General features: G+C 37.8%; 1 protein-coding gene across 1 annotated transcript in view; it reads left to right on the top strand.

Moving 5' to 3' along the window:
• Nucleotides 1–1,092, top strand: part of LOC128231081 (uncharacterized) — a 53,882-nt gene extending 52,790 nt beyond the window's left edge. Inside the window, exon 9 of the mRNA XM_052943500.1 lies at nt 359–1,092. Within this exon, the coding sequence (XP_052799460.1) occupies nt 359–1,092 (734 nt within the window). The remainder of the gene's footprint in view (nt 1–358) is intronic.
• The last annotated feature ends 19,115 nt before the right edge of the window (nt 1,093–20,207 follow it).

The raw sequence follows: 20,207 nt of genomic DNA, 5'->3' as shown, positions 1-20,207 counted from the left end.
TTCGGAATTCATAATCATTGGTTTGTTTTACAATTTGAAGAACCAAAACTGTAAAAAGTAATGAAACAAAGTTCCAGTTGAACGTTATTGTACGTTTGTTTTGCTATATTTATCATTAACACATGCATTTATATTATTTGTTTATTTGAACAAGCTTTTTTCAAAGTATATTTCATGTATAGTTATGGTGAAATATTTCAACACGTTATACTGAGTCTACAGTTTGTGAAATATGTTATATTTGATACAATGTATCTGTAGTATTATTCAATTTTGGGATATATTGTTTTGGCTAAACAGAAAAAGAGATAAATTTACCCATAGAAAGACTTTTCTTACAACGCAACTTTTCTTGCAGCCCGGCAACAAATTCGACCAGGCAGTAAAGGAGTAATGGGCTCATTTGCAAGCTTGGCGTTTGGGGCATTCGGAAACAAATCGACAAGTTTCTGGTCTGTTTTGGATACACCTAAAATGCGAAGAGGGAAGTCAATGGAAGTTGTTGCCCAAAATAGAATAAATAATAGCGAAACAAATGTGCAAAACCAAAAGAGGCATAGTAAAGCTAAAATTCTTGGGTTTCTCGGATCATCAGCGGACTATCTGCGTGGGAAAATAAGAAACGGTCACCATCTCTCTCTGGATAGTGATCCAGGCCCTCTTAAAGCCAACACGTCTTTACATCAAAACGGCCATATCGGTAAAAGGTTAGTGAGGGGGGAAACGATAGACACAGTGTCTACGGAGTCTAATGATGATTTAACGGAACGCCAGTGCAGTACGGACGACTATCCAAAACAGAGCACTATAGAATCTAGTGTTTTTGGGGGCTCTTTATCACCCTCCCTTATTGTCAATGAAGGTTCTATGCAAATGTTCAGAACACAGAGTGATAGCGCAACCGCTCGACCTCCGCTCTGTCATAGTAGTTGTTTGCAGGAAACTTCCTGCTCGATTGAACATCCCGTGGAACAACAACCCAAACGCCGAGCCTCTGTAGGGGCCATGGACTCGCTCACAGTCACCTACCGAGCTGACTATTGTCGTTCTTCTTCTGATGATGTGTTTAGAAATGAAACCAGTGAAGTTTAATGATAGCATACAGTCATTTATAAATGTCATTAATAACGACGACTGTGTTTGAATAAGTGATTTGAATAATATGTACAGAATGTTTCAAAAACAGGATACGGCTAACAACATCCGCTTGATCTAGTATATCAATAAAAGAATCAAAGTGTTACAAAAATAATATCCAAAGTAAAAAAAAACATCCTACTGTTATGTCGACTTAAGCTTGTTATTTCTATGTGGTTGCTATGTCATTTTTGCATAAAACAAAATATCCCTTTTTTATTTGGCGATTTGAGATTTTTTAACGTATGATAGTGAATCAGGATTCATCTTTTACGCCATGAAGTACTTTACTTGATTTAAAATCATTCCAAAACAGATCTACTTTCAAGATTTTCCCAGATTTCCGAATTAGTTTTAGAAATATCTTTTTTTTTAAATCAAAACTACCATTTATATTAGATTCAAAAATAAAAAAAGTTGTAGTGAAACTATTTAAATCATAATATTTTTATATTAATATGACATATTTTTATATCAAATACATTAATCTAACGTAGCCTGAACTTCCGACATTAAGTATATTGTTCTTGCAGTTTTCTTCAACGAATGCCTTAAAACACCTGTTTTTGCTACGACGTCAATAACTATATAACCTATTAAGAAAGTATGTGTATATTATGAATGTCCCTAGTAATTTGCGATACTAAATTTAGTTTAATTGATAAAAAGCGTCTGTTAATTTGAAAAATGATTATAAAGTTGTATCCTGTTTTTTGAAACACTCGGTAATGTGAACACCCTGTACTGCACATGTATTATACTGAAGGTGATATGCATCTACCTCTTACTTGTACAAGAGCAACGTAGATTTAAGTGATATATTCAATCACATCATTGATACGTGTTCCGTTGATAGGTTTCAGCCATGTTGTTTAATCTGAAATTGTATATATCATGTACACGAAAAAGGCAAAAATACATCATTTTTTATCATTTTGAGTAGCAAACTCCTTTTAGAAATCGTAACACGTGAGGCGTAGGATATTAGTAGTTAAGTAGGGAAGGTGGCAATAGCCGCTGACGTAACATCTGGTTATGTGGCAATAGCCGTTGACTTAACATCTGGTTATGTGACTATAGTCGCTGACGTAACATCTGGGTATGTGGCTATAATTGCTCACGTTACATCTGGGTATGTGGCTATAATCGCTCACGTAACATCTGGGTATGTTACTATAATCGCTCGCGTAACATCTGGGTATGTGGCCATAGTCGCTCACGTACTATTTGGGAAGTTGGCTATAGATATTGACGTAGTTTCTGAGGCAAAGCTTAAAGCCGAGAGCGTAAGATCTATGTATGTGGTTAAAGTCGCTGGCGTAACATCTTTGTAGGTAGTTATAGTCACTGACGTAACATCTGTGTATGTGGTTATAGTCACTGACGTAACATCTGTGTGGGTGGTCATAGTTATTGACGTAACATCTGTCATCTGTGTATGTAGTTATAGTCACTGACGTAACATCTGTGTATGTGGTTATAGTCACTGACGTAACATCTGTGTAGGTAGTTATAGTCACTGACGTAACACCTATGTGGGTGGTTATAGTTATTGACGTAACATCTGTGTGGGTGGTTATAGTTATTGACGTAACATCTGTGTGGGTGGTCATAGTTATTGACGTAACATCTGTTATCTGTGTATGTGGATATAATCGCTGACGTAATAACTGTGTAAGTAGTTATAGTCACTGACGTAACATCTGTGTAGGTGGTTATGGTTATGGTTTTGGTTATAGCATTTGGGTATAGTCGCTGACGTAACACCTGTGCAGTTGGGCTTAGTCGCTGACGTAACACCTGTGCAGTTGGGCTTAGTCGCTCACGTAACATCAGTGCAGTTGGGTATAGTCGCTGATGTAACACCTGTGCAGTTGGGCTTAGTCGCTCACGTAACATCAGTGCAGTTGGGTATAGTCGCTGACGTAACACCTGTGCAGTTGGGCTTAGTCGCTGATGTAACATCTGTGCAGTTGGGCTTAGTCGCTCACGTAACATCAGTGCAGTTGGGTATAGTCGCTGACGTAACACCTGTGCAGTTGGGCTTAGTCGCTGACGTAACACCTGTGCAGTTGGGCTTAGTCGTTGATGTAACATCTGTGCAGTTGGGCTTAGTCGCTCACGTAACATCAGTGCAGTTGGGTATAGTCGCTGACGTAACACCTGTGCAGTTGGGCTTAGTCGCTGACGTAACATCTGTGCAGTTGGGCTTAGTCGCTGATGTAACATCTGTGCAGTTGGGCTTAGTCGCTCACGTAACATCAGTGCAGTTGGGTATAGTCGCTGACGTAACATCTGTGCAGTTAGGTATAGTTGCTGACGTAACATCTGTGCAGTTAGGTATAGTTGCTGACGTAACATCAGTGCAGTTGGGTATAGTCGCTGACGTAACAACCTTGGTTCAAGTGCTAAGTGGGCGGCGCCCGTGACCCGCCCTGAAGACTTTGTCAGGCGGATAGACGCTGACGTAACATCTGTGTTGGTGGTCATAGGCGCTAACGTCAATTACATATAGGCGGCGATTATCATTGATGTTAAATCTGAGTAGGTATCTACAGTTGCTGACATTATCATCTAGGTAGATGGTTATAGTGTCTATAGTTTCAGCTGATGCAGGGCATGTGTTAAGTTTCAACGCGCATTTAAAAAAAATGATAAAGTGAACGTATTTACTTTAATTTGGATGGGGTATTCCAATGCACAAACTTACTGAAATGTGTTAAAAGCGTGGATTGTGATAAGGACGTTGGAAATATTGTATTCGTAAGTTTCTTGAAGCAACATTGCACACACATCCTTATGCCGTCATCCTGCTCTTGCTTTTGTATCATTGTTCATTTTTGGAAAACAAATCTCGTTTAAAATGTCTTGAACACTGTGGTTATATGTTTACAGATGACGTAAGGCACATGGTATGGATACGCGAGAAAAGAAAAAAGCATAGTTTTGTAGAATTCAAAATATATAAATGCATACACAAATAGTTATTGATAAGATTATGAAGTCAATAAGAAATGATTTTAATATTTTACTGTCGTACCTTATATTACTTGTTTTTACATAAAAAAGGTAAATTGATGAAAAATCGATTAGATAAATCTCCGGTACCTGTAAAGGACGATCATCGCTAAGGAGAAACTTTTCATTTTGCGCTTTGAGTTTAATACAAACGGTCATGTTTGAAGTAGTTATCAATTGTTTAATTGCTAAAGGTAGTTTACACATAGGCATTGCAATTCTAGTATAAAATCATGTTGCTGTTGTTGTTTTTTGTAAATACATAACGTAAGTACGTTTCTTGCAATGAAAATCTTTTACGTTATAAAATGCCTGAATTTCCAAACTTATAACGGTATAATATTATATTGTCATATGCAGTTCATATAACTATATTCACTCAACACCCATAGACTCAAAGAACATTCTTTTGAGTTTGACTTCCATTGAAAATCCTGTGTCTCTCAATTCAGACTGATCTTGATAAATTTAATAGGAAACAACCTCTGCGAATGTTGAAATGGCGAGCCAACTCGATGATTTTCTCCATGTTCATCGTTTTAGCACAAGAAATATTCTTTGTAATGTAACATCTTAACTATAAATGGAATTCAGTTTAATGTTCAGATTTAAACGACATAAGAGAATGCTCATTGAAATCACGTTTGAGTGTTTATATACTTTTTGTCTCTATTTGACACTTGTGTTAGCAGGCAGAACACACGGACATGTTGCTCAATAAATGGTAGGACATTTTATTGTAAAGTATTGTAAATACGATACGCATTGCCACGTAAAGCTGTGCATTTCCTTCACGTCCGATTGCATAGACCTGTATATAATTTATATTTATGCAATTATGAATCAAAACTGCTGATATGTTGCACTATTGTTAAAGAAAGGGGCAGCCTTTTTATCTAACACTTATAACTGAACCAATCTGTCCTTATAGACCATTCTTATTTTTCAGACGAGTGCGATATGATGTATTGTAACATGTTTCATAAACATCAAACATTAATTCATTTGTTGAGAGAATTTGCAGCCGTTAACAGGTTGAAATCACATTCATTGTTTTTGATCAATAGTGTTTTTGAAATCATCGCAAAGACAATTGATTGATTTTGAAAACATACTTGTAAATTCATAAAATTTGAAAAGTTCATGTACTTATACTTATCATAATAAATCACATATTGGCTAAATAAATTGCGTTTTTTTTTCCCAAACTACCATGCTAAAGATTTCTTTACCACTACACAAAGGGTTAGTCCTGCTTCTCCCGGAAACCTGTAAGTATGGATGTGCGAGTGTTAGTGAGTCGTTTATTATTTTGACACGTGCAAGTCAAACATCATTACAACATACTTACATACATGACTTTCAACTTTCTTTAAACTATGTTGTAAAGGAATCTTATTGATGTCCGTGAATAAATAAAACACCGAAATAATAAATGCTTTATAAAAAAAGCAGAAGGCTATTACAAAAAAAGAAAAAAACAATAATTTGCTGCCTTTTGATATTGACTGGTAACTGGTCAAACGCAGTGGTCATTTCCCTTCGTCAGGCAAGGGAAAGCACTTTGCTTGAAATCGCTTCATATTTACGCGCATACCTGTCGTAGGTTTTAACGGAAAAACGACAGTGTACCAGTAAAACGCTTTTGCCCCGTCATACTAGGCCACGTTTACTACGTCATCAAAATTTTGGCAGAACGCAGTCAGAACTTGGTCAACGTAGAAGGAATGCAGTAGACAGCGATAAGGACGTGTGGTTTTTACGGACGTGAAGGACATGAGTGACGTTGAACATGGTTAAAAAACGTAGTGAGGACGTGGTCGAATCGTAGTAACAACTTAATATGAACGTATAAACTTGATTGACGTAGTGCAAGCGTGGTACTTGACGGGAAATATTGAATGGTGTTCTCATCGCGTTGTCTCAAAGTTGTCATTGCGTTTTTACTAAGTCAATGGTGTTCTCACCACAACCTATCCACGCTTTTACTACGATTAGAGTACGTTCGTGCCACGCTGTAGAAGACCTCATTCGGTTGTTTATACGTTCTTACGGTGCTAAACACGTTTTAGATACGTTTATATCAGGTTCTTACCACGTCCTAAAAGGTTCTGAACAGTGATCATGTATGAATACGGGATACCACTCCCCTATAACTTCATTTTATAGTTAAACCAATACTATATATGAATAAAAATAGGCCAGTTTTAATAAAACATTGTAATTCCATGTCGATTACATTTAAAATAAATTGATGTCATAAGAACGTAATGAGGACGTGATAAACACTTGGTTAGCGCGTGGTGCAAGCTTCCTGGTCGTAGTAAGAAGGTACAAAGAACGCATTGGACGTGGTATGCGCGTATTCAAAACGCATTGGACGTGGTACGAGCATGAAGATGCGATTAGAGACGCACTGAATGCCTGGCAGGGACGCAGTACAGACGTAGAAAAACATGTTTTAAAGAGTTTGACATCGTCATCGCTGCGTCGAAATGGTCAGGACGTAGTGCAGTACTCATGGTGTTCTTCTAGTGTGATGGGGGTATTAGCGTAATGCTCAGATTACTAAAGTGAGCAGACATAAGGCGAACATTTTCAACACAGTCTCTCTCTCTCTCTCTCTCTCTCTCTCTCTCTCTCTCTCTCTCTCTATCTATCTATATATATATATATATATATATATATATTTCGCTTGTAGCTCATCGTGGCTTATAATGACACATTATACATATATATATATATACATCGGACTGATCTACATACAGAAACATTTCCAAAGGGAAATGATTTTTACTAACTTGCGCGAACGGTGATTAGGATTTGTCTCGACATTGTTTGCATGTTACATTACATGAAGTGTAAACGACTAAGATTCTCTTGCCAATAATTTCGCACAGTAAAGCATAGCATAGTCACAAGGTAAACAACACATACACATATCATATCTGAGTTTAAGGGTCCTTTTATGGATTGGCAAATAGCAACGTTTGAGAAAAGTTGTTTTATTGCGCGAATGCTAGTCATATAAAATTGTTTAATATTGCATACGTACATGAAACTTGCCATCGAAGTTGCATTATCATTCAATGTAAGGACTAGCCATATATAATTTAAATCATTTTTTTTCTTAACGTGTATATTCAAGCAGATGTTGCCCTAATTTAGACACCTTATATCAACTTAATGGAGATTACACATGTATGAATGGTCGGCAACAACAATACTTTCTTTCGTTACACCTCACACATACCGACTGACAAAATCTCATTTATATGAATATGAATGAGTTAGTGGAAACAGCTCAAATTCCAATGAAATCGCATGTTACTATCAAATACTATTCAATAACTATGTACTGCCAGTTGTCTCCGCAGGGGAGTAGTCTCAGTAGCTGGTTTAAAATGTGACGTGACAGGCGTAGCGAATTCAATTTGAGCTTTCGCAAGAATACTATTTTCACTGGAAAACATTAGTTGTCTATGCATATATGAGAGTCAGATTTTCGGAGAGTTTTCCTTTCCGAACCAATGTAACTGTCTCATTGCTTATTCTAGATAACAAGATTTCCCTAGCAAAATCACCCACGGGACACAACGAAACAGTAGTGCATTGGGAGTATCCGACGATGATATCTATGCAACGAAATGCATTTCCGAACCAACTACATGTGTACACATTAGTGTTGGGAATCGGACAGAAAAATTACTATCGATAATCGGTTTATGAAACCGATCAATGATCGATTATCGATTTAAGTATTATTTAATTATCTTTGCTTATCATATTTAAAGCAAACAGATACAGTGCATGCTCCAGTTTTAAGCACCAATTTTCCCTTACAATATTGTATGTAGATTTCTTTATATAAATTACATTATTTATACTGAAAGTGACTATCTTTAAGTGTTTACAAGTTACTGTTACAGAACATGAGGGTACACACTCTAATAATTGTCTTACATTTAGTATTGTATACATGTGTAAAATAAACACAAAGAAATTTCTTTTTAATAATCAGTCAGTAACAAGTCCAACAAGCAGTTGAATATTCTATATGTTTTACAAGAACAGATTCTGTTTTACATGAACAGATTCTTTCAGAAAACTGAGAAAACTAACTCTTACATGGTAAGAAGTAGACGGTAACATTTTTAAAAAATCACTTTTAAACCACAAACATGAGAAGTTGAGAACCAATCCTTTAGCAGTTAAATTACAAAGAAAATTTGTAGTAAGGTACTGTAGTGACTTATTGACTAGGTAAGGATATGAGTATATAACTTAACATAGTAACACCTTAACATTTCAACATAAACTAGCATTAACCAAAAATAAGTAAATTAGTCGATAGTGGTGACGTCCCTTGTTTCTATAATCGATTGTTCAAGTTTCACTATCAATTGTCGCCGACGTAGGCCTTTCCGATCAATTGTCGATTATAATCGATCATCGGCACAACACTAGTACACATGTCGCTGAAGTGTTCCTACAGCGCTCGTTAGCCTTCGTCTGATCTACATTCTCTCATGCTCATACACCAACAATGTTTTCCACGAAGCATCAATTAATGCTATGCAGGGTATTATTTAGAAAGACGTGGTATGCTTTCTGTAACATATTAAGTTTGAAACATGTCTATCACTATATATTTTGTAGGGGTCGATAAGGACTAGAAATCAGTGGTACCTTGCGCGCAAATTGGTCAATTGACTACATAATATATAGACAATTAATTTAGTGGTGTCTGACCTTACTAAAAGCTAAAAAAAAATCTAACTTGCAAATTTTAGTTTATAAGTTACTTTTGAACTACAGCTGATTTTGTTATGAGGGCAGCGAGAAAATAAAATGACACTAAATTGTTCTCACTCATTCAGCCATGTAAAAGGAAATGAAGAAATACCAAACTTGAACATAACATGCGAGTAAGAACAAGAACAGAGAAATACTAGATCTATATAGGTTATGCGTGGTCGTGTATATTCGCTTTACGATGTTCAACTAGATCGATTGTTTATTAAAAGAATAATTATGATTGACTTATATATTGCAAAAATAAGGAGTTAAGAAATATACATCACACCACTGAGGGTCATATTTAAGAAATATTACACACCACTGAGGGTCAAATGACATTATAAGGACCGGCCAGTCAGCCACCAAAGGTGTATATGGACGGAGGCGTTAGCCGAGGTCCATTCACCTTCGGAGGCTGACTGACCGGTCCTTATAATGTCATATGTCCCGAAGTGGTGTGTTATATTTTTTATATTGTACCGAACACTTTTCATTACAAGACAATATTTTTAAAGCGATTTAAATGTGTTTTATTTAACAAACTTGATAATGTTTAATTGCGACAAGTTTTCGCCGTTGTGAAAATAGCAAGCCGCACTAACCAATTGTATGACGTCAGCGGTCCATATTACATTTTTGGCGAGGTCCGGACCGGCCAAAAATATAATATGGACCGCTGACGTCATAACACTGGATTTTCATCAAAATACAGTGATATACGGACCGATCAAGATTATGTATATAAAGAAGGGACATACTTATGTGAGGTATAATATGACATTATAAGGACCGGCCAGTCAGCCAACGAATGTGTATATGGACCGAGGCGTTAGCCGTGGTCCATTCACCTTTTGGGGCTGCCGATCCTTTTAATGCCATATGGACCGAGGTCGTGAGTTATATTCCTTATATTATACCGAACATTTTATATAACAATTCAATATTTTGAACGCGCTTTTAATGTGTTTTATTGAACAAAGAAATTACTGTTTACTTGCGACAATTGTTCGCTGTTGTGAAAATCGCAAGTCGTACTCACAATTTTTATGACGTCAGCGCGCGCAGAGTTTTCAAAAAGACACGCGTCGTGCTTGTTTAATATGACATATATGGTAATATCCTTATTTAAACTGATGGTAATGTTGTTTTGATTATATGCATTACATGTTTCTTTAACAGCAGAAATTATTTCATCATTTGATTGGCGAGCGCAGTCATGTAATTATTCGTCACATGACTTGAAATACTGAAAGTCTCTGACGTTTTGCCGAACAAGTATGGAATGGGCTTTTGTGAAAATAGCTATATTCACTAATAAATTAATAGAACTTGTTTCGCAATCGATGTAAAATTAGTAAAACTAATTAGTGAACGCTTGGCAAGGTTGGAACTGAAATATATGGATTTCTGTTCAACTTTGGGAAAATGTCAATGTTACGAGTTTTTATTTACTATTGTTGAGTGTGCTTTTGATTCCTTTGAAGATATTATTTCGGTAAACTTTGATGTACCAAATCAAGACACCTCCAGGCAGTGTAGATACAAGCAAGCCTCTGCAATAGTCTCAAATAATAGATGAGTTTTATGGGGATCTTCTATTCCATGATTTGCCATATCAATATCGTAAAAAAAACCCGTCAACATACAGTTATTTGGACTAGCCTCTGCAATAGCTAGACTAGGCGATCAACCAGGTATTACCATTTGGTCAGGCAGTAATGACAAATTCTGCTGCTGATCTGAGAGTAATAAGGATATTTTGGTACCAGTGCTGACAATACCTACTTGAAGTGAATTAAGTTACATCTAAGTATGCATAACTGTATAATCCATGATTACTAGTACAGCACACGAAATATTACTTTTTCACCATCATTTGTCTTGATGCACCACGCATCAGAGCTCTAAGCTATGAAACCGTATACTGTTTGTAGAAAATATGTTCTTACCATTTTAATGATACTAAATCATAATAATTAGTAATAGTCTTAATACCTTGACCAATGCCCCCCTACACCTGCATATCTTTCATGTGTTGATCATTTACGTGCGTTTGCACATATTCATACATTTGGCTTCATTGGGGAATAAACCGTATGCATAAGTATGCGCATATTCTAAATTAAATTCTATTTTAATTATGTTTGTTGTCCGTTTGTTATGTTGCAATGCATGCCACGAAATTGAATTGCATGAAAATTTTCGTGTCATTTATTCCAGGCTCACGGCTAGTGCCAAATTAATCTATATGATAATGCAAATCAGTCCATGGACAGCCTAACTCAATATCTCATTTTGTTGAATAACTTCACTTGATTCTTGGACTAATATAATTTCATGCTAAATGCTTGTTTGTTGTATTCGAACGGTATCAGAAAATAATCAAGATAAAGCTGACGTCACAGTAGTCATTCCCTTCATGAGTTGGAGAACTACTTTGGCCTCGCACAGAGATGAGTAAAGCGGCGTTTTCAGCCTGACCAAAATTCCCTCGTAGTCATTACAAAAACGGCATAGCCGCAAAAAGAAATTGTACGTAATAGAATGTTTGCCATCAAAGCATATTATTGAGAAAATAATATCTAAGAATGTTTGATTATCTTTTTTATAACTAAGTGCACATGAACGGTTATAAATCAAATTAGGTTAATAAACAACATAGTTGGCGAAAACCAAACGGTCTGGTGGATTTGCCACTCCTTTAACACGCGTGGTTTGAATCCGAATTTGAATGATAATAAGTCTTCAAAGCAGTGCATTGCCTTACTGCCCGTAGAATAGCAAAAGCCCAGGTTATAGCTCCGTAGTACATGGCAGTTCTCATTTTGCGTTATTTCACTGCGTTGCTGTGGGTACTTCGTGTAAAACTCTCACCTAGTTGGAAATTCTGTTGCGAAAAAGAACAACAATACTGAGTATTGCTTGTAAAAGCGAAAACAATGAGTATCATTATTGTAAATGACCAGGAAGGTCACAAACATAACGTCATTTGACCAATCACAATCGTTCGTTTTTACTATCCATTGAAATATTCATGTTATTTAAGAATATGCGTTTCTCTATGGCGCAGTAGGAGTGTAGGTATTAAATTTCGGAGGGAATTTGAAGTGTGAAATCTCACAATTGACGAAGTAAATTTCTCATAATAAAATGAAATTAATAATTACAAATGAAAGAGAGTTTGATTTGTTTTTTAGAAAGAATGCAATAACTTATTGGCAAAAAACATATATGGAGATAATGTTTTATTTTTTTTATGAAGGATACCGAGTTGAATTTCAATGAAATGTGCAGAAAACAAATTCCACCTTTGTGACGATAGCAGATCGCAGTAAATCTTTTAGCACTCACCATTTATTGAATATTTTTTGGTATTCATCTATTAAACATACGGTTACAATCTTGTTATCAGTAATAAATATTTCCACAAAGGCATTATTTAGGAAGTAGTTAAAAGTTTATAGCTCAAACCATATGTTTGTTATACATGTGTATGTATTGATTTTGAATAAGAGAGTGACTTTAAAGCATGTCCATTTAACCCAAAATGAGTGCAATATCAGGTTTAACACATTTTAGCCAATTGTGATAGTATTTGAATGGAAAAACACTATAATTAACCTAATAAACTTGGTTCTACAATATATGAAGCACATCATGGCGGTGTTGATCGTGTCGAGCTCTATTGAACCTGCAGTAACTAGTCATCCTAATATAACACTCATAGCACGGCTGTAAATTGTTTCTTTATTGAATGTATTTTTAATGGCTAACCTTATACAAATATCACTGGTGCTTGTATTCCCGGACCAACTATCCCTGAAAATTCCCGTGTTCAGGACGGCTTGTGAGTGCAAAACCATATTAACCTTAGTAAAAACACACACACAAAACTACAGTACAAAGTTATTAGCCCTTCGGTACTGAAGTAATGAATAGTTTTTGTTACCACGATGTCACTGTCAGTGTTGACGTGGGTTTAAACTTATGTCTGGCAACAAACGAGACTATTTAATGTAAATATAGAAGTGAACAAGACTGCAAAGATGGACCTATGAACGCTTACATGGTTTGGGCCATTCTAGACAATAGGGGCATTAAAAGTTTAGACAAAATAGGGAATGGACCACTGGTTAAAGATATACTGAATATTTAAGACATGGGCCCTATAGTTTCAAATGAAAATAAGCTTCAATTCTATTAGTTTATTATATATCCTACATTTCAGTGCAAAAACCACACACAGTTTCGTTAAGCCTTTGGCAACGATAAATGTTGCTATTCTTAAATGCATGCCATCTTTTACTTAATTCTAAAGTGAATCTATAAAAGAAGATGGGTTCATGTAATGAGAAAAACGCATTAACTTTAAAAGTACTTTTAAAACCTATCGGGTAAAAAGCATCAGCCCAATGACATCAGGGTCATGATTAGCAATCCCTTGGAAGGGGGTCTCGAGCTTATGCCAAACTCATGATGTCTTTTCATCTTATTCCACGGGACAATAATTGTTAAGATATACATATATGTATCTACACGATAGACTCCTTGATAAACCCCGTTCGTTTTGGCAAAGGAAATTGAACCAGCTGTGTAAAGGGCCAGCACCTGACAATAAACACTTCATAATAATATAATCTAAAGTTTATAACATAATAGTCATCCAGGGTCGAGCTTATTTGCACGAGACCAAGAGCCTTAGATGACATAAGGCTGATACTTTCATCAAGCTTGGTAAGGGACAACTAGTGAAGCCTTTTTACTCTCTGATTAAAACCACAATAAAACAAAGTGTTCTATGTTGGAGCCACCCCTAATCAATTTAGCATCATTTTTGGAGGCATGAACTTGGAACAGAATGGTTGAGCCTACAATGACCCAATATAGATATTGTCGAGGCAAATGCTTGGTAGATGGTGAACATTGAACATCATTTTAGTACGCCCTTGGTAGAGAGTGATAGAACCACACATGACCCATTGAACATCATGTTGGAGACAGGCACATGACACAGGATGGTGGTGACACCTTTGACTCCTTGAACATCATGTTGGAGACAGGCACATGACACAGGATGGTGGTGACCCTTTTGACCCCTTGAACATCATGTTGGAGACAGGCACATGACACAGGATGGTGGTGACACCTTTAACCGATTGAACATCATGTTGGAGACAGGCACATGACACAGGATGGTGGTGACAACTTTAACCGATTGAACATCATGTTGGAGACAGGCACATGACACAGGATGGTGGTGACACTTTTGACCGATTGAACATCATGTTGGAGACAGGCACATGACACAGGATGGTGGTGACACTTTTGACCGATTGAACGTCATGTTGGAGACAGGCACATGACACAGGATGGTGGTGACACTTTTGACCGATTGAACATCATGTTGGAGACAGGCACATGACACAGGATGGTGGTGACCCTTTTGACCGATTGAACATCATGTTGGAGACAGGCACATGACACAGGATGGCGGTGACACTTTTGACCGATTGAACATCATGTTGGAGACAGGCACATGACACAGGATGGTGGTGACCCTTTTGACCCCTTGAACATCATGTTGGAGACAGGCACATGACAAAGGATGGTGGTGACACTTTTGACCCCTTGAACATCATGTTGGAGACAGGCACATGACACAGGATGGTGGTGACACCTTTGACCGATTGAACATCATGTTGGAGACAGGCACATGACACAGGATGGTGGTGACACTTTTGACCGATTGAACATCATGTTGGAGACAGGCACATGACACAGGATGGTGGTGACACCTTTGACAGATTGAACATCATGTTGGAGACAGGCACATGACACAGGATGGTGGTGACACTTTTGACCGATTGAACATCATGTTGGAGACAGGCACATGACACAGGATGGTGGTGACACTTTTGACCGATTGAACATCATGTTGGAGACAGGCACATGCCACAGGATGGTGGTGACACCTTTTACCGATTGAACATCATGTTGGAGACAGGCACATGACACAGGATGGTGGTGACACTTTTGACCGATTGAACATCATGTTGGAGACAGGCACATGACACAGGATGGTGGTGACACCTTTGACAGATTGAACATCATGTTGGAGACAGGCACATGACACAAGATGGTGGTGACACTTTTGACCGATTGAACATCATGTTGGAGACAGGCACATGACACAGGATGGTGGTGACACTTTTGACCGATTGAACATCATGTTGGAGACAGGCACATGCCACAGGATGGTGGTGACACCTTTTACCGATTGAACATCATGTTGGAGACAGGCACATGACACAGGATGGTGGTGACACCTTTAACAGATTGAACATCATGTTGAAGACAGGCACATGACACAGGATGGTGGTGACACCTTTAACCGATTGAACATCATGTTCGAGACAGGCACATGACACAGGATGGTGGTGACACCTTTAACCGATTGAACATCATGTTGGAGACAGGCACATGACACAGGATGGTGGTGACACCTTTTGACCGATTGAACATCATGTTGGAGACAGGCACATGACACAGGATGGTGGTGACACCTTTAACCGATTGAACATCATGTTGAAGACAGGCACATGACACAGGATGGTGGTGACACCTTTAACCGATTGAACATCATGTTGGAGACAGGCACATGACACGGATGGTGGTGACACTTTTAACCGATTGAACATCATGTTGGAGACAGGCACATGACACAGGATGGTGGTGACACTTTTGACCGATTGAACATCATGTTGGAGACAGGCACATGACACAGGATGGTGGTGACACTTTTGACCGATTGAACATCATGTTGGAGACAGGCACATGACACAGGATGGTGGTGACACTTTTGACCGATTGAACATCATGTTGGAGACAGGCACATGACACAGGATGGTGGTGACACTTTTGACCGATTGAACATCATGTTGGAGACAGGCACATGACACAGGATGGTGGTGACACTTTTGACAGATTGAACATCATGTTGGAGACAGGCACATGACACAGGATGGTGGTGACACCTTTAACCGATTGAACATCATGTTGGAGACAGGCACATGACACGGATGGTGGTGACACTTTTAACCGATTGAACATCATGTTGGAGACAGGCACATGACACAGGATGGTGGTGACACTTTTGACCGATTGAACATCATGTTGGAGACAGGCACATGACACAGGATGGTGGTGACACTTTTGACAGATTGAACATCATGTTGAAGACAGGCACATGACACAGGATGGTGGTGACACCTTTAACCGATTGAACATCATGTTGGAGACAGGCACATGACACGGATGGTGGTGACACTTTTAACCGATTGAACATCATGTTGGAGACAGGCACATGACACAGGATGGTGGTGACACTTTTGACCGATTGAACATCATGTTGGAGACAGGCACATGACACAGGATGGTGGTGACACTTTTGACCGATTGAACATCATGTTGGAGACAGGCACATGACACAGGATGGTGGTGACACTTTTGACAGATTGAACATCATGTTGGAGACAGGCACATGACACAGGATGGTGGTGACACCTTTAACCGATTGAACATCATGTTGGAGACAGGCACATGACACGGATGGTGGTGACACTTTTAACCGATTGAACATCATGTTGGAGACAGGCACATGACACAGGATGGTGGTGACACTTTTGACCGATTGAACATCATGTTGGAGACAGGCACATGACACAGGATGGTGGTGACACTTTTGACAGATTGAACATCATGTTGAAGACAGGCACATGACACAGGATGGTGGTGACACCTTTAACCGATTGAACATCATGTTGGAGACAGGCACATGACACGGATGGTGGTGACACTTTTAACCGATTGAACATCATGTTGGAGACAGGCACATGACACAGGATGGTGGTGACACTTTTGACCGATTGAACATCATGTTGGAGACAGGCACATGACACAGGATGGTGGTGACACTTTTGACCGATTGAACATCATGTTGGAGACAGGCACATGACACAGGATGGTGGTGACACTTTTGACCGATTGAACATCATGTTGGAGACAGGCACATGACACAGGATGGTGGTGACACTTTTGACCGATTGAACATCATGTTGGAGACAGGCACATGACACAGGATGGTGGTGACACTTTTGACAGATTGAACATCATGTTGGAGACAGGCACATGACACAGGATGGTGGTGACCCTTTTGACCGATTGAACATCATGTTGGAGACAGGCACATGACACAGGATGGTGGTGACCCTTTTGACCGATTGAACATCATGTTGGAGACAGGCACATGACACAGGATGGTGGTGACCCTTTTGACCGATTGAACATCATGTTGGAGACAGGCACATGACACAGGATGGTGGTGACCCTTTTGACCGATTGAACATCATGTTGGAGACAGGCACATGTCACAGAATGGTGGTGACACCTAGAGGATGGCAGGGTAACGCCTGACCCATTGAACATCATTATGGTAGAGGATGGCAGGGTAACGCCTGACCCATTGAACATCATCATGGTAGGGGATGGCAGGGTAACGTATGACCCATTGAATATCATTATGGTAGAGGATGGCAGGGTAACGTATGACCCATTGAATATTATTATGGTAGAGGATGGCAGGGTAACGCCTGATCCGTTGAATATCATTATGGTAGAGGATGGCAGGGTAACGTCTGACACATTGAATATCATTATGGTAGAGGATGGCAGGGTAACGTCTGACCCATTGAATACCATCTTGGAGGCAAGTACTTGGAAGATGATAGTTGAATCTGACTCCGGCCAACTGACCATGGAGGCACGTACTTGGAAGAGGAAAGCATGGTATCCTGTTTCCTGGTACAAGCCAAGATGTGGGACTTTCAGACACATATATTTTTACAGCTTTCATATAATATAATGAGGAGAGAAAAAAGCTTAGTACGAAGGTAGGCAAATGTTTATCAAAATTAAACAGCTTTATTTCGAGCTTGTACTTCAATTATAAAATCAAAACCGTTAGAATCAGCAAAAAGTTTCGGGTGGAAAAAATATAATTCTGATCCAACGGGGAAAAACATAAATGCAGTAACTATGTTTTGGAATTGTTTAAATGGAGAAAAGCTAAAATAAGTTTAATTTCAATTTCCGACTGTATTTATTAACGGAATCAGCTTAATACATTTGTATAATTTATACACATTTGCCAAGACAATTTCCATATTTCACGACAGACTAATTCAAGTTTTTGGAAAAAAAGCTTGTGCATCCTTACTGTTGCAATAACCCGTTGGTCCTTTGAATGAGGATCTCCTAAGCATCCATACGGTGAACGTGTCTTAACCATTGCCAAGGATGTTCGTTTAAAGCACCTGTTTAAGTCAGTAAGTATACATTAAAACACAGTTTGCCCACGTGTGTACCGTGAAACGAATGTAGATTTTAGAAGGAAAAATATAGGAAATTGAAATGCACCAATCATTCCAATTATAGTTTTACTTTACAAGAAATTCTGCAACCCCGATAAAATTGGTTCAATTGGATTTCGTTCACGACCTTTGCGTTTAGGTTTGAAAACTGCAACAATGAACAGTATACGTTTATGTTGATAGAGGTTTGCTGGTGATTCATTGTTATCCGCCATCTAAATATAATGCTTCAAGTGTTTTGTAACGGGGAAAACCGTAATTAGTCCGGGTAATCTTGCATCACGAATATTTTATTTCGTTGTTATTTTCTAAAATGTTTTCAAATCCAAAATAAACCCTGGGTTATTTCACCAGAGCGAAACATAACAGTGATCGAGGATAATAGGTCTAACTGTAGGCGAAGCCTAGCATATATACGAGTGCGTTTATACTTGTTACGGTACTATTATAGTTTCAAGTTTATTGGCAATATCGGCAATACATAAGCCTTTGGCCATGAACATACACATAGGATGAGATGTACACAAATTGAAAAGATGACAAATACAAAATAAACTAAAAAAACAACAACACACACACGTACATAATATAAAGAACACAATCATAATTTTCTTTATTGTAACTAAGAAGCAACTGCATCAATGCTGGCAGAACGTCGTTGAAAAGCATTGTAAATATATTTATATACAATTCTTATATTGTTTGTGTTTTTTGAAGACATTAAAACCCTAAATTTATTCAAGGTATTCCATGAATTGGAAATATTGAATCATAATATAAAGGACAAGCAAGCAAAAAAAGAAATTCAGACTCAACCATATTAGTATTGCATAGTTTACATTTTCGTTCTAGACGTGCAACATTATTAAACCTTCCAACTTCTATTTCAAGAGAGTGAGAACATAGTCGGAATCTCGATAATGCAATTCTATATTTATCCTTAATATTTAAATCGAGATACTTTTCAAATTCAAAATTTACCTTGAATTGTTTATAATAATTTAACTTTGGTTGTGAATGAATGGTATCAGTCCACTGCTGTACATATTGATCGTGGAGGCGTTGTCTTAATGATATAAAACAAGAATTGTTAATATGATCAGAAGACCAAACATAACTAAAACCGAGGGTGTCTAACACATTCTTTACAGATTTAGACCTGTTATCCCTAGCATTGCAGTAAACAAAACTAGCATCATTAACTTGTTCACAATATATATTATTTATAAGCGAGGTTGAGGAAGATTTGATTTTGCACCAAAATTTAAGTGCTCTGATTTTACATAACAATGTTAAAGGAAATCGTCCCAGCTCTCCAAGAACAGCAGCATTAGAAGTTTGAGAGCGAACTCCAAGAATGTGTTTACAATATTTAAGGTGGAGTTTATCCACCTTTTTCATGTCATATATACCCCAAACCTCACAACCATTCATAAGAATAGGAGCAATCATAGAGTCGAACAATAACAGTTTGGTCTTAATGTCGAGTTTAACCCTACCAAAAATTGTTACAAGGTGATTATATGCTGTCAAAGCTTGGTCTTTCAGCGCTTTAACTGCATTTACAAAACTTCCATTGTAATTGAATTTTATACCCAAATAACAGAAGCTATCCACTGTTTCGACAACATTATTATTAATGGACCAAACAAAACGATTCAATGTTTTTCGTTTTTCAAAAATACATATTTTAGTTTTAGCAACATTAATTTTAAGACCCCACTTGCATGAATATCTATGTATTGCATCAAGTTGAGCTTGAAGACTATTAGGGTCAGTTGTGAACAGAGCAATGTCGTCAGCAAACAGTAACATGTATAGAGA

The sequence above is a fragment of the Mya arenaria genome, chromosome 4, assembly GCF_026914265.1.
Source record: "Mya arenaria isolate MELC-2E11 chromosome 4, ASM2691426v1".
Lineage (NCBI taxonomy): Eukaryota > Metazoa > Mollusca > Bivalvia > Myida > Myidae > Mya > Mya arenaria.
The sequence above is the reverse complement of the archived record's forward strand: the minus strand, read 5'-3'. Positions and strand labels throughout refer to the sequence as shown.